The sequence below is a fragment of the Brassica oleracea genome, chromosome C4 (assembly GCF_000695525.1).
Source record: "Brassica oleracea var. oleracea cultivar TO1000 chromosome C4, BOL, whole genome shotgun sequence".
In the NCBI taxonomy this organism is placed as follows: Eukaryota; Viridiplantae; Streptophyta; class Magnoliopsida; order Brassicales; family Brassicaceae; genus Brassica; species Brassica oleracea.
Window position 1 is genome coordinate 50,676,069 of NC_027751.1, and position 15,625 is coordinate 50,691,693.

General features: G+C 33.3%; 2 protein-coding genes across 5 annotated transcripts; both read left to right on the plus strand.

Moving 5' to 3' along the window:
- The first annotated feature begins 742 nt into the window (after positions 1-742).
- LOC106337049 (poly(A) RNA polymerase GLD2) lies at positions 743-3,686 on the plus strand. The gene is made up of 9 exons (XM_013776067.1): positions 743-947; positions 1,142-1,284; positions 1,388-1,552; positions 1,625-1,803; positions 1,886-1,981; positions 2,357-2,426; positions 2,521-2,651; positions 2,729-2,839; positions 2,909-3,686. The coding sequence occupies exons 2-9, from the start codon at positions 1,146-1,148 to the stop codon at positions 3,533-3,535; spliced, it is 1,518 nt and encodes a 505-aa protein (XP_013631521.1). The 5' UTR covers positions 743-947; positions 1,142-1,145; the 3' UTR covers positions 3,536-3,686.
- Positions 3,687-4,349: 663 nt separating this feature from the next.
- Positions 4,350-11,453, plus strand: LOC106336868 (BTB/POZ and MATH domain-containing protein 3). 4 transcript variants are annotated; one of them, XR_001268925.1, is made up of 5 exons: positions 4,350-4,789; positions 5,364-5,712; positions 5,784-6,060; positions 6,443-6,568; positions 6,696-6,894. XR_001268925.1 is itself a non-coding variant. In XM_013775834.1 (5 exons), the coding sequence occupies exons 1-4, from the start codon at positions 4,419-4,421 to the stop codon at positions 6,460-6,462; spliced, it is 1,017 nt and encodes a 338-aa protein (XP_013631288.1). In that variant the 5' UTR covers positions 4,350-4,418; the 3' UTR covers positions 6,463-6,491; positions 6,696-7,174. The 4 variants fall into 4 exon arrangements, 3 of the variants coding, with proteins under 3 accessions (XP_013631288.1, XP_013631287.1, XP_013631286.1); XM_013775834.1 differs by having other exon boundaries at positions 6,443-6,491; positions 6,696-7,174; XM_013775833.1 differs by lacking the exons at positions 6,443-6,568; positions 6,696-6,894 and adding an exon at positions 11,238-11,453.
- The last annotated feature ends 4,172 nt before the right edge of the window (positions 11,454-15,625 follow it).

Below are 15,625 nucleotides of genomic sequence, written 5' to 3' on the forward strand. Positions count from 1 at the left end.
AAAATGATATATATATATATATATTAATCTTAATAATTAATTAAATTAGACTTTTTACTTATATAATTTTTGTAATCATTTGTATTTTGTCATAACAAAATTTTTAAACCGTGGATCATAAAATTTGAATGTGAGACTCTTAACAGTTTTAGTAATTTATAGTCGTCTGTAAAAATTCAAAATATAACATATAAATAAAAATCTAAATTTTTATTATATGGTTATTGTGGCTGTTTAATTTATTTAATAGTTTAAAATTAAACAAATATGATAGAAGATACACTATTTTTTTTATCAAATCTTTATTATTCAAAATCATTAATTGCCATATATACTTTAGTCACATTAGGCAATTCCGTAAATTTTATTTAAGGAAATAATAAAGTACATTAATGATGAATTTATTGTTACTTTAATAAAAAGCTTATTATATAATTAGATGGACCAACATATTTCTCTAATGATTCTAAGAATCATTTTAATGATGACATGTGGCTACAAAAAGAAGTTGTAATGCTTCTCAAATAATATATAGGCGATATATTTCTTTCAATTAATCTTTTTATAATGATTCCACTTTTATAACTATTCTGTAATTGGTGATTTAATCATCGATCATGTTTTAAATAGTCGCATACATCACTTTAATAAATAAAGAATCTATATCCCAAAAGAAAATTAAAAAAAAATTAGATTAAAAAGCAAAAGTGAAAAAAAAAAACATAAACCTTCGGTAGGAGGAGAGACTTTAATGGTCCGTGTACTAAAAAAACCTTCGGTAGGGTGAGAGACTTCTCATTGTCTCTTCAAGTGCATCTGCTGTGTGCTCCATAGAGAAAATATCAGTACGGACTTGCTGATTTGAGGGTGTGAGTGGTGGATAAACCCTAGATCGGATTTCGATTTCTGGGTTTCTTCAACTCCTTCCAGAGATTTCAGAAAACTACGTAAGCTCGTCTGCTTCATATCATATGCTTGTGTATCTCATTTGACTCCACTTGATGGCTTTCGAGAATAAAGAGTCTTCCTTTGTTTTGGTTAAAGCCTGTGGCTTTATAGCTTGTGAAGTCTTTGTGCTATTGTTTGACTAATGTTTTGTATGAGATAACATGGGAATGTTTGTGTTTGAATGTTCTTGTAGAACGATGAACAGAAACCCTGTCTTGGATCCTACTCTTCAAGAGATTCTTCAAGTGGTTAAACCCACACGAGCTGATTGGGACACAAGGATCACCGTCCTTGATCAGCTGCGCGATGTTTTACAAACAGTAGAGAGTTTAAGAGGTGAATGTGTGGTTGCATCTTACTCCTTCACACTTTCCTAGCACTGTAATCAAATGATTTAGTCTGTTACTTACTAGTCCATTTTCTTGTTTGGGATTGTTAGGTGCTACTGTACAACCATTTGGATCCTTTGTCTCAAACCTCTTCACAAGATGGGGAGACTTGGACATCTCTGTTGACTTATTCAGCGGTGCATCAATCTTGTTCACTGGGAAGAAGCAGAAACAGACTTTACTTGCACAGTTACTTCGAGCAATGAGAGCTTCAGGTGTGACTCTTAAAGCCTTTTTCTTCACACTTTCTGATACTTATCTGATCTCTATTATCATGTGGCAATCAGGTCTATGGTACAGGCTGCAGTTTGTTATCCATGCGCGTGTTCCCATTCTGAAAGTAGTCAGCGGCCACCAGAGAATCTCATGCGACATTTCGATCGATAACCTGGAAGGGCTGTTGAAGAGCAGGTTCTTGTTCTGGATCAGTGAGATTGATGGGAGATTCCGTGACTTGGTTTTGCTAGTAAGTTTAACACAAGCTAGATTGTGTGTTTTGTGTGTTCCAAAAGGTTTTATTGATTAAGTACATGTATCTATCTTTATAGGTGAAGGAATGGGCTAAAGCTCATGATATCAACAACTCGAAGAACGGGACTTTCAACTCTTACTCTCTCAGTTTGTTAGTCATCTTCCATCTTCAGGTAACATATCTATTCTATTCAGTTACTACATCATTAGTATTCAACCGAAAAACCAAACCGAATCTGATCCAAAAAAATTGTCTCAAATAATCCAAACTAATTTGCATGTTAATTTTAGATATATAGCATACATTTTCAAATTTATATATATGGTATATTATTTTTACTTTTGGAATTTTAAGGATTTTAAGATATATTAGGATTTTTTTAATTTGTTTGCATAATTTAGATGGATATTTGAAACGGAACCGAACCAAAATTTATAAAGATCCGAATGGGGTTTAAATCTCTAACCCTGAAAATCTGAATAGATCCAAACAGAATTAATAAAACATGGTGTTAGAATATGTGTTGTGTTGTGTTGTTTGTTTGCAGACATGCGTGCCTGCTATTTTGCCGCCACTAGGAGAGATATATCCGAGGAGTGCTGTTGATGATCTGAAAGGTAAGCTACCTACTACGAAAAGTTTTTTGAAGCCGAACCACATAAACCTTATGAGGTTTTGGGATAAAAGTAGCTGCATGGTCTCTTCTTGTAGGTGAGCGAAAAACTGCAGAGGAAAGCATAGCACAGCTTTCTGCTGCTAACATAGCGAGATTCAAATCAGGTTCATCAAGATCAGTCAATAGAAGCTCCCTCTCTGAGCTTCTGGTCTCCTTTTTCGCAAAGGTGATTTAAACATAATATCTACTTAAGACGCATAATAGAGATCAGTTTCTTGACTCTGTTGTGGCTGTTTTTATCAGTTTTCAGACATAAACTTGAAGGCCACAGAGCTTGGTGTTTGCCCGTTTACTGGAAGGTGGGAAAACATAAGTAACAACACTAGATGGTTGCCTAAGACATACTCTCTCTTTGTAAGTCTCGCTCTTTCTCTTACTCTCTTGTTGACTTAAGTGTCTAAGTCAGTGTGTGTGTGTTTTTAGGTTGAAGATCCTTTTGAGCAACCGGAGAACGCAGCAAGGAGTGTGAGCCGCAAAAACTTGGACAGGATAGCGCAAGTGTTCGAGATGACGTCGCACAGACTCGCCACAGACTCTAACAGAAACTCCATCATTGGTGTTCTAACAGCGCCACACATTTCAGAGTCTTTAGTCGGAACAGCAAACGTCCAAAACCATCATCATCATGCAAACGGTGCGCGCCATCCCCACAATCTGCAAGGTCAGGCTAGACCATGGAACAACCAATTGCAGCAGAACTGGTCGCAGAGCAACAACATCCAGAATCCTCCATCCTGGCCAGGACCAGCACGGCCCCGGCCGCAACAGAAATGGTCTTCTCAGAATAATCCCAGGAACATGCGGCAGGGACAAGCACCTTTCCGAGGTCAAAGGCCTGTAGTAATGACAGAAGCTCAAACGCAGCAACAGCAGCAGAAGAGTCAGTATAAGAACGGGAAGCAGCCAATGACAAATGCACCTTCAGGTTCTAGTCAGAGTCAGGGTCACATTGGTAAGCCACCAGGTCAAGTTAATGGTGTGAGGTTTACAAGACCTGCTGGACCGATAAGTCAAAGTCAACGCGGACAGATGTGGAGGCCAAGACGCTGAGTAGTAAGTATGAGTTGTGTAGACTTCGGTCCAGAGACTTATCCTTCACGTTATTTTGGACGATATTGTAATTTTCACCATGGTGAAAAATTGTGATTTTTTTTCTTCTTTTTTTTCTTCTTCTAAGGATCGGATCCTTTGTGACAATCAATGATTAGGCAAGGCTTTACTCAGTAAAACACCACAACGGGAAAAAGTATAATTTCAAACAAATCGCACGAACCAAAGAAAATATATGAAGTCAAGTCAAAATTAAAATTCACTTAATTTTTTTATTTCATAAAACTAATAAAAATACTCCATACGTATGTGATTGGTTTTGTAAACAATTTTCAACTACTCAATATACTTAGTTTGGCAGTAATTTTTATTTATGTGAGAAAAAACAACCATTTCCCCCAAATTCTCAAAGCAACACCATCATTTAACCATGTGAATTTGAACTGAACCGAACAAACTTAACCTTATCCGGTTCATGTTTGATTTAGAGTCTATTTAAATTGAGTTTGGTTTGATAATCGGTTAGTTTAATTTCATTTTTTTTTAAAAACAAATTCAACCAAATTCTGAATAAGAAACTAGCTGAAACAACCAAAAACTATTTAAAATCCCAATCGATTTAAATCGAACACCTAACCGAAAACCGAAACTTCAATTAGAATTCGGTAGAATCTCCACAACCCAAAACCATCCGAATACTAAACCAAACCAAACCAAATCCAATCGAATTTATTTTGGTTCAGTTAATCACGATTTTAACCGAATCAAACTAACAAACCAAACTTCTACCGAACCCGCAGTCCTAAGTATCATCTCCAATCAACGGAGCTTTATCATTTTCAAAATCAAATCAGCAAATCTCTCACAAATCGACGGCGAGACTATGAGCGCCACCAATTCAGATTCGGTATCAACAACCGTAATGGAGACGGTGAACGGATCGCACCAATTCACGATCAAAGGCTACTCTCTCGCCAAAGGCATGAGCCCGGGGAGGTACATACAGAGCGACGTCTTCTCCGTGAACGGATACGACTGGGTGATCTACTTCTACCCCGACGGGAAGAACCCGGAGGAGAACTCAACGTACGTCTCTCTATTCATCGCCTTGGCGAGCGATTCTAGCGACATTAGGGCTTTGTTCGAGCTGACGCTGATGGATCAGAGCGGTAGAGGGAGGCATAAGGTTCATAGTCATTTTGATCGGGCGCTTGAAGGAGGTCCTTATACGCTTAAGTATAAAGGGAGCATGTGGTATTGTTACTCTTTACTCAGTTCTTACCATTTTGAGAGATGGAAAATGTATTTGAAATGCTTAGAAGTAGCCTGTGAAACAACACTCGAGATCCAAATCCGAATCCAAATGGATCATGTAAAATGTATCCGGACCCGAAGTGTTAGTAGCCGAACCAGAACGGTAACTCGAAAAAGTCCAAAACCACGAAAATTGGGCCGGAATAGCTGAATTAGTATCCGAAATAAGTATTAAAAACCATAAATAAGTGCTTCAAATACTCAATTTCATGTTTATTTTGATATCATATCTGAAAATAAGTATTTGAAACATAAATAACAACCTCAAATACTTACTTCAAAGTTTATTTTGATATGATATTTAACAATACGGAGGGTCGTAGAAATATCGTAAAATATACTCAAACCTGAAGTATTAGTAACCGAACCAATCAATATATTTAAAAGCCGAGTGAGGCTGATAAGCCGAAAAATCCGTTTCGAAAGGGTACCTGAACGTCCAGCCTTCTTTATCGGATACGGTTTTAAGTATTGTGAATCTTTATTTTGAACTCTTTCTTGTGGATCGTTTCAGGGGTTACAAACGCTTTTTAAGAAGAACAGCTTTAGAAGCATCTGACTACCTGAAGGATGACTGTCTTATCATCAACTGTACCGTTGGCGTCGTTAGAGCTCGCCTTGAGGGTCCTAAACAGTTTGGCATTGTGCCACCACCTTCAAACATGGGTCAGGGATTGAAAGACTTGTTAGACTCTGAACTTGGCTGCGACATTGCCTTTCGAGTCGGAGAGGAGACTTACAAAGCTCACAAACTGATCCTCGCAGCACGCTCGCCGGTTTTTCGAGCTCAGTTCTATGGACCGGTTGGGAATAACAGTGTGGATAGAGTAGTCATAGAGGACATCGAGCCTTCAATATTTAAGGTAACGTTGATAGTTTGCTGTACATTCAACTTAAAGTTCTACTGACTTGGAGTTTTTGAAATGTTTTGTAGGCTATGCTTAGCTTCATCTACACGGATGTACTTCCTGATGTGCATGAGATTACAGGGTCAACTTCTACCGCTTCATTCACAAATATGATACAACATCTCTTGGCAGCTGCTGACCTCTATGACCTTGGAAGGTTAAAGATACTGTGTGAAGCTTTTCTATGTGAAGAACTAAACGTTGATAATGTGGCAACAACACTTGCACTAGCTGACCAACACCAGTTCTTGCAGCTCAAAGCCTTCTGCTTAAAATTTGTTGCATCTCCAGCAAATTTGCGAGGTAAGTGTTGAATGATTAATGGGAAGTATCAGGTTTTCGGTCTGCATTTGTATGGCTGTATAGAAATTCTTTTGCGTATAGATCATGTTTTCTTGCGTCAGCTGTAACAGTAGTGTTGTGTGATAAGATAGTAAACATGGATGGATATACATTAAAAGCTGGAGTAACTGAGAGAATATAGTTTAAGCCACTTGTTTTCATCTTATGAAAGTTCATCATCTACTTTTTGTTGTTTTCTTTGATGATCAGTTTTTTTATATAATGCATTTGGTGCTTGTTGTGTGGCAATAATGATCCATAAGAGATGTCAAGTCTATTGTTAATGGAAGTTTTGTGTATACTGAAGTTTAAGTTTCTTGTCTTATGTTCAATTTGGATATAGGAGACTCGATGTTTGATTAGACGGCCTGAAGTTTATCATCCTAAATTAGGTGCGATAAATAGTGATTTCATCGTCTGTTCAGTTTCACATACATTTGCTGAACTTAATTGAAAACGGTGAATATGGGTATGTGTTTACAAATATGGTGGGACTTTTGATTATGCGAAACAGAGTGATACTACTTCAAATATATTATTATCCGTGAACAGAATCTAGGAAAAACTAAAAAAGGTAGTCATGTGTTTTGGTGCAGCCGTAATGAAGTCAGAAGGTTTCAAGCACTTGAACCAGAGCTGTCCCTCTGTGTTGCCTGAGTTGCTAAACACAGTTGCAGCTGCGGATAAGAGCTCGACGTCGAGTGGACAATCAAGCAAGAAAAGAAGTGTGAGCAGTGTGTTGGGCTGTGATACAAGCACAACAAATGCGAGACAGGTGAGGAGGACGTAGGATCGACCCAAGTGCAAGTAATGCTTTACTCTGATGCTACTTTGCTAGACTTTTTACTTATTGTAATGAAATAATTGTTTGTAGTATGTCTACAGTTAGTGTAAAGCTTTAGGCAATGGAACATCTGTTTGGCTTTGCGTGTTTGTAAAAGCTTTGGATAATACTAGGTAAAAAGCTTTGGAGTTAATAGTCTTTTTTGTTGTATCTCATCGTTAAAGTCGCCATTGAGTCTTTGTTTCGTCTGAAAATCTGCCGTGAGATGCAAGTTTGACGGTTTTCTCTTTTCTTCTCTATCTTGTGGAAGTGGTTAATAAGTAAATTGTCTTTTATTGATAAAAAAAAAAAAGTTAATTGTCTTTTTTTTAGTATATATCTGTGTTTGATTTGAGCGTATGGCAGCCCATGAAGAATAATGGTTTTAGGCCTGGCCCAAATTCCATTTATATAGTCTAAACTCATTTATAACATGATATAATCTAATATCTTATATATTAAAACATAAGTCACAACTTTGATTCATGTGTGATTTTTTAAAAATGAACCTAATGGACATATTTTTATAAAGTCATGTTACATTTAATCTCTAATCTTATCATTTAAATTTTAGGCCTACCAAAATTTTTTATTGGGTTATCAATAATTGGATTTAAAGAATAGATAGATCCATTGGATTTATAGATAGTATAAATTAAATAGATATAATTTAATGTTGTAATACTATACTGATATCTTGCATGTTTGCATTGTTTTAACTCTTCATTCTTGCATGTTTTGGTCATTTAGATTAGGAATTATGCATTTTAGTCCCCATTTTGCTTTGCATAAGTCTTTATCAGGTGTTAGAGTGTCCATTAAAGTTCTTGGAGGTACTTGGAGGCATTTGGGATCAAAAAGGAGGTGGAAAGTGTTATTTGGGCGAGTAGAATACCGGAGCGGGTAATATGAGCGACCTACGACACCCGCTCCGGAAGAAACGAAGGCAGAGCAAGGCGTTGCAGCGACCCTCGTCACCCGCTCTGAACTCAACTTACCGTCGACAATTTTCGAGTACCGGAGCGACCAAGACAGAGCGAGGTGGCAAACCCGCTGTGAAGCTAGAGCGACCCACCAAAGCGAGGTCTCGAACCCGCGCACGTTTCTCTTCTTCTGATCGAAAATTTATGTTTTATTTGGGCTCTTTCAGGTTGTTGACTGAGCCCACTAGGTTTTAGAAGTCATATAAATACTCTCTAAACCTAATGTTAGGATCTTATCTTGTTTTCTATCTAATCAAAAATCACTTTTAGGTGAAAGATCTAATCTTGTTCATTATCTTTTGTGATTGCTTGATTTCTTGAATCATTAATCATGTTTAGACTTAGATCAACTAATGATTTAGTGTCTACCATGATAATGAGTGAGTAGTCATCTTTGGGTTCATGGGTTATGATGATTAAGTGATGATCTAGAATGTTTAGAGTAAATTAATATGTTTCTTTGCTTGATTGAGTGATCTTAATGCTAATATAGAGTTGGCCATTTTAGATTAGAAATCTAGACATTTCATTGTCCGGAAGGTGTTCGATGAAATGTCTGAGCCAACTCAACATGCTCTTAGCTTACCCTACCAAAGGCATTTGATGTTAGGGGAGTTTAGAAAGTTGAATGATTTATTCTTAATGATTGCTTGATTGACACAAACCAAAGGAATTTGATGTTTGATCAATGAGAGTAAATGAGCCTTTGTCTTGACAAAGAACTTGTTTAGAATTGTTATCTAGACTTAGGGAATTATGTTGATTGAATCTTTGCCATTTTAGATTAAATCTTAGTCATCTGAAATCAAATTCCTACACCCATGACTCCTCTCTTATCCATTTGCTTGAGAATTACTAGTAAATTGTGTTAGAGTCTTGTTAGCTTAATCAAACCACTTCATTACATTGAATGCATTTAGCTTAAGTATGAACCTGAATTCTCTTGGAATTGAAACACTTAGAAATAAATTGACATCTAAAATACTACTTTGATTTGAACCTTGGACGCTTGAAAAGTCCATATCATATACCTCAATATGTTAAATATTTAAATATTTGTCGATGTTAACTTTTAAAATTATAAAGATTTTTTTTAAATAACAAAAATCATATTATCTAACAATGATTAATCTTTACTACCTTAAACTATATAGTTTTTAAAAAAAATTAAACAAAAACTAAATGTTTAATTATTTACTCGATAATATAAATCTATGAAGCGAAAAATTTAATTTTTAAAAAACTTTCTAAATTTGCGAAATGTTACAAGATCTTTGAATATGACAATAAAATAATATTTTACTAATCTTCATATATATAGTTACGATTTTAATAATGAAATAATAATCCGAAAATATATATATATAAGATTATACAAATACATGTGAAAGTTTAAGACAATCTATTCAATGAAAAAAAATACCGTAAACTTATTATGTTTTAAAAAATGATATACACATATATTATAATATATATCAATTTAGAATTGAAAACAAAATATTTATATAAAAATATATAAAAATAAATGAAAAGAAAAATCTGCGCGGTTGCGCGGATCGAGATCTAGTCATTATTAAATGATTATGGGCAAAGTGTGTGGGTCAAAGCTGAAATCAAGAAGCTGCCTACATATTCACTCCGTGAGGGCATGATTAACCCCGGTCTCTTAGCCGGGGTTCTTAACTCATTATTTAACACTATTTTTTTTACATTTTTCGGCTAAGAAACAGTTCTTATATCTCTTATTTAAGAGACGGTTCTTAGCTTTTCTTAGTTAAAATCTAAGAAAAGCTAAGAAACATCTATTATCCGAAGCTATGAACCCAGTTAAGAGGATGATGTTAATAAAAGTCTGGTTGTTTAGTGTATTTCCACTACTTCTTTTGGCACTTTTCACATTTTTTAAATCATTGGACTTTCTATAATGTTATTATATTTATTTTAAACCAAAATTTTCTAAATGGTCTGGTGTTGTACTATTGTGTGCAATTGCGCATACGGGGATACCGTTAGCAACTCGTTTCATGGTGGCGTGTATGTGTCAAAATGGAACATGCTTTTATGATATTGGTTTCTAATAGGTATCAACATTTAATTGATTTACTTTTTTAAAAAATAAAACAAAACTATGATAAAATATTAATATTCTAAGACACTCTAGTGCATATGTGACCCATAAGAGCATCATTATCCCAGCAACCATGAAAGATTGCTTAAATGTTTTTTTTTGGGTCTAAATATAAAAAAAAAAAAAATTAAAAAGTACACCAATCGCGGGCCGCCACGTGTTGGTGGGGCCCGCGAACAGTACAAGCAACAAAGAAAGCTCGGTGCTTATTTTGCATACGGAAGAGACGATGCTTGTGTTTTTGGTGAGGCCCGAGGCCATAAGCAACTCTTTTCTTAGAGCGATAAAGATGCTCCAAGGGTGCTCTTACAGTTTATATATGGTGTCATATTATAATACTGTCAAAGTGTAATCTGATTTGAATATTTTGACCAAGAGTCTTGAACCGTTGTGTTTTTTTTTCATTAAACATTTGAACTGCTAATATTTAGTTCTTTTTAGTCAACAATGAGATTTGTGAGCGATATAATCCAGGATTTTGTTGCTAACAACTTTTGTATGGTTTAGATATTATACGATATAATTTCCTGTAAAGTTGTAGTAGTCTTGACTATTTATAGTCGGTAAATAAGATTCGTATCCTTAAAAGAAATTAATCAGTTTTCATGATATAATAATTTAAAAACTCATGAACCTATTTCTCTCTTTAGGTTTTAGTTATCATGACCGACACAAATATTATACAGTGAAAAGCTAAATCCACATGAGGTTTAGTTAAAAGTTTAATAATTTTAGTCAAATTTTGTTTAAGATTTAGTCAAATATTATAGAAGTTTTAGTCCAACCTCATACCAGTCGTTGGTCAAACTTAATGAGACAAATATAGAAATGTTTTTCATGGTAAAGATTTCTACTCTACAAAATGTTATATAAATATAGTACTTCTTGAAGATATAGACAATTATAAAATCTCTTGTGTTTTGTATATCAAACTAATAGTAAAATAAACACAATGGCTTTTACAAAATCATCTGTGACTCTTTTTCTTATAATAATGCTGACAATTTCGTTTTCAAACGATAGAGTTATGGCGAGGCCAGGTAACTTTTTATTGTTCATCTATCTTTTATCATCTTAAGTGCAATGGTTGCATAATTTCTTTTATTTTTAATACAGATTTGGTATAAACCAGTTATGTGTGATATTTATGTAAAATTGTTTTCATCAAATGTCTTACAAACACACTTGGGTTGTGTATTTGCAGGGATTAAACAAGGAGAAGGTGAAACATGCATTGGAAGATGTGCGCAACAGTATGGAAATAGACAATGTAGTAAAAATTGTATTGCTCATAATTATTCAGGAGGAGAGTGTGCTTTTGTTTCAGGAGGCGCAACCATACCACAATGCTGTTGTTTCAAATGATAGATAGAGATCGATTGTGTTTTACTTTCCAATTTCTTGATACAGAATCCAATGAAATAAAACTAATATTAATACTACCGCTTTTATAATGGGTTGTTGAGCCATTATTTATAACGTTATATATTACTATCAGTCAAAATTATAGAATTCAAAATAACAAATAAAACAACTACAGAAATATTTTGAATACTCTAAAATATCTAATCACCTTAACATATATTACAACATTAACATATTTAGCTAATTTCAGATATTTTCGGATCCTAGTTCAGATTTCGATTTGATTCGGGTTATAACCGAACCCCAAAGTACTAAGCTCATAAGTCTCGTTCGGATCCGGTTTTAATTTTTCCGGTTCGGATTTAAATAGGTACTTCGAATTCGAATTGAGGTAAAAACGATTTGGCCTAATTTCGCTTAAGAATGATTGGGCTAGTGATTTGCGTAAGAATAATTTGTCATTTTGTATTGCTGATAATTTAAAATTAGCATAGCTGTTAAATTAACTGCCGGCCCAAAGAAGCCTAACTAATTTGGTATTGTGTGCTTTTAATCGTAAACCTTACTAAGAAAATAATTGAAACTGAAGAGACTGTATTTATTAAAGATTTGGATAGTGCTTTATTAATTTTTAGTGTTATGATTTAGTCTAATCTGAAATTTTTTATTTCGTCAACTACCACTGTGACGTCTAGAGCATCTCCAATGTACACCTCTATAATTTCCTATAAAATAGAGATTTCTATTATAGAGGTAAAAATGCTCCAATGTATGCCTCTATAATAGAATTCTTCTAGAGAAAAATTATTTTTGCCTTTATATTTAGAGGTGAAAATAGCATATCTCTATATTTTCCACTATAAATAGAGGAACTCTATTATAGAGGCATACATTGGATCATTTTCACCTCTATAATAAAGTTTTTCTATTTTAGAGGAAAATATAGAGATAGAAATAGGGGGGGGTTGGAGATGGTCTTAGTCAAGCCCGAAAGCATGATTGAAAAAAGAAATGGAAGTGTGTTCGGTTTAATGGTGACGGTGAACGGATCGCACCAATTCACGATCAAAGGCTACACTCTCGCCAAAGGCATGAGCCCGGGGAGGTACATACAAAGCGACATCTTCTCAGTGAACGGATACGACTGGGTGATCTACTTCTACCCCTACGGGAAGAATCCGGAGGAGAACTCCACGTACGTCTCTCTCTCTTCATCGCCTTGGCGAGCGATTCTAGCGACATTAGGGCTTTTTTTGAGCTGACGCTGATGGATCAGAGCGGTAGAGGGAGGCATAAGGTTCATAGTCATTTTGATCGGGAGCTTGAAGGAGGTCCTTATACGCTTAAGTATAAAGGGAGCATGTGGTAATGGCATCTTTTACTCAGTTCTTACCATTTGAGAGATTAAAAATGTATTTGAAATGCTTAGAAGTAGCCTGAATAATGATATAAAATGTATCTGGACCAAAGTGTTAGTAGCCGAACCGGAACTATACCTCGAAAAATAGTCCTAAACCAGAAATTTTTGGCAGGGATAGCTGAATTAGTATCCGAAATAAGTATTAAAAACCATGAATAAGTGCTTCGAATACTCAATTTCATGTTTATTTTGATATCAGATCTGAAAATAAGTATTCGACAAGACAAGATCTGTAAATTTCTTAAATTTTTTTCATAGATTTATTACCAGTACGTTTGTCATATATCTATTTATATATAAATAGTTGTATAGTACTATGATTTGGTGTGTAATGTGTATATATCTCACGTATGAGCATATGCTTGAATTATCTAAAATAGTTTTCATATATAATTAGATTAGATTCTTAATGTAATTGTATATGGTTTAATCAACCTTGATTCATGTGTTATGTTTTTTAAAAATAGACATATTACTAGAAAGTCATGTTACATTTAATCTATAATCATATTATTATTATAGGTCTAAATAACTCATTTTTTAGATTATAAGAACTAAATAATATGTCTATAACACAATATTGATACTTTTCCAAGCAAAAAAAAAACGTGATATGGAAACTCTGTTATCAATTTTAACTTCCATATCATGTACCATCGTGTTTGAAAGAGACTCCAATGAGCATAAATATTTCTCGAGACTTCTACACCTAATCAGGTACATTTTTAAAACTAAAATGATTTCACATTGATTTGTGTTTTGTATATAGTTCATTTACAAAATATAATTAAATGTTTAATTAAATTCTTTATAAAATTCATACATGAAGCTTTAAGTTTAGTTTTTGTTAAGTTTCTTATTTTGTGAAATGTTTGATTATCTTTGGAGATGATAATATTTTAATATTTTCCAAATTCTATTTCTATTTATTTATTCATGAATGAAATACTAATCCAACAAACAAAAAAATATATAAGAAGAAATAAACACATGTGAAATTTTGAAACAATCTATTTGATGGAGAACAAGTATACTCTAATATTATTATGTTTGAACAACCTTAGTATTCTCGATAATATATATTTATGAAGCTAAAAGTTTAATTTTTTAATAACTTGTGAAAGTTTGATACAACCAATTCAATAAAAAAAATATACGGCAAAATTATTATGTTTTAAAAAGTGATTGACACACCTCGTATATATTATAATATATACCAATTTAGAATTTAAAACAAAATATTTATATAAAAATAAATGAAAACAAACACCCGCACGGTTGCACGGATCGAGATCTAGTGTACATTAAGAATCTAATCCAATTATATATGAAAACTATTTTAGATAATTCAAGCATATGCTCGTACGTGAGATATATACACATTACAGACCAAATCATAGTACTATACAACTATTTATATATAAATAGATATATGACAAACGTACTGGTAATAAATCTATGAAATTTTTAAAAGAAATTTACAGATCTTTTCTTGTATTTATAAATACCCAATCACGTGGGCCATGAAAATGGATCTAATGGGCTTATTCCTAAAAAGTCATGTCACATTTAAATTCTAATCTTATCATTTAAATTTTGGGCCTACCAGAAATTTTTACTGGACTATCAATAATTGGATTTAGAGAATAGATGATCCATTGAATTTATAGATAGTATAAACTAAATATATACAATTTAATTTTGTAATACTATACTTCTATATGTTAAATATTTAAATATTTGTCGACGTTAACTTTTAAAATTATAAAGATTTTTTTTAAAACAACAAAAATCATATTATCTAACAATGATTAATCTTTACTACCTTAAACCAATGAAAACAAATTTTAAACTATATAGTTTTGAAAAAAAATTAAACAATAACTAAATTTTTAATTATTTACTCGATAATATAAATCTATGAAGCGAAAAGTTTAATTTTTTAAAAACTTTCTAAATTTGTGAAATGTTACAAGATCTTTGAATATAACAATAAAAAAATATTTTACTAATATTTATATATATATAGTTACGATTTTAATAATGAAATAATAATCCAAAAATATATATATATAAGAAGATACAAATACATGTGAAAGTTTAAGACAATCTATTCAATGAAAAAAATATACCGTAAACTTATTATGTTTTAAAAAATGATAGACACATATATTATAATATATACCAATTTAGAATTGAAAACAAAATATTTATATAAAAATATATATAAAAATAAATGAAAACAAAAATCTTCGCTGTTGCGCGGATCGAGATCTAGTCATTATTAAATGATTGTGGGCAAAGTCTGTGGGTCAAAGCTGAAATCAAGAAGCTGCCTACCTCTTCACTCCATGAGGGCATGATTAACTCCGGTCTCTTAGCCGGGGTTCTTAATTCATGTTTTGACACTTTTTTTTTTATACTTTTCGACTAAGAAACGGCTCTTATATCTCTTATTTAAAAGACTGTTCTTATCTTTTCTTAGTTAAAATCTAAGAAAATCTAAAAACCATCTCTTAGCCGAAGCTAAGAACTCCAATTAAGAGAGTGGGGTTAATCATGGTCTGGTTGCTTAGTGTATTTCCACTGCTTCATTTGGCACTTTTCACATTTTTTAAATCATTGGACTTTCTATAATGTTATTATATTTTTTTTAACCAAAATTTTCTAAATGGTCTGGTGTTGTTATTGTGTGCAATTGCGCATACGGGGATACCGTTAGCAGCTCGTTTCATGGTGGCGTGTATGTGTCAAAATGGAACATGCTTTTATTGCATACATAAGAACTTTTGAACTCTTATGATGGT

What these genes read in the sequence shown, in the direction of transcription:
- LOC106337049 (XM_013776067.1), top strand. Translation starts at nt 1,146, where the DNA reads ATGAACAGAAACCCTGTCTTGGATCCTACTCTTCAAGAGATTCTTCAA. An exon ending in TCGAGCAATGAGAGCTTCAG is followed by an intron (nt 1,553 to 1,624) that starts GTGTGACTCTTA and finishes TGTGGCAATCAG; the next exon opens with GTCTATGGTACAGGCTGCAG. An exon ending in TGGTCTCCTTTTTCGCAAAG is followed by an intron (nt 2,652 to 2,728) that starts GTGATTTAAACA and finishes TGTTTTTATCAG; the next exon opens with TTTTCAGACATAAACTTGAA.
- LOC106336868 (XM_013775832.1), top strand. Translation starts at nt 4,419, where the DNA reads ATGAGCGCCACCAATTCAGATTCGGTATCAACAACCGTAATGGAGACG. An exon ending in AAGTATAAAGGGAGCATGTG is followed by an intron (nt 4,790 to 5,363) that starts GTATTGTTACTC and finishes GGATCGTTTCAG; the next exon opens with GGGTTACAAACGCTTTTTAA. An exon ending in TCGAGCCTTCAATATTTAAG is followed by an intron (nt 5,713 to 5,783) that starts GTAACGTTGATA and finishes AATGTTTTGTAG; the next exon opens with GCTATGCTTAGCTTCATCTA.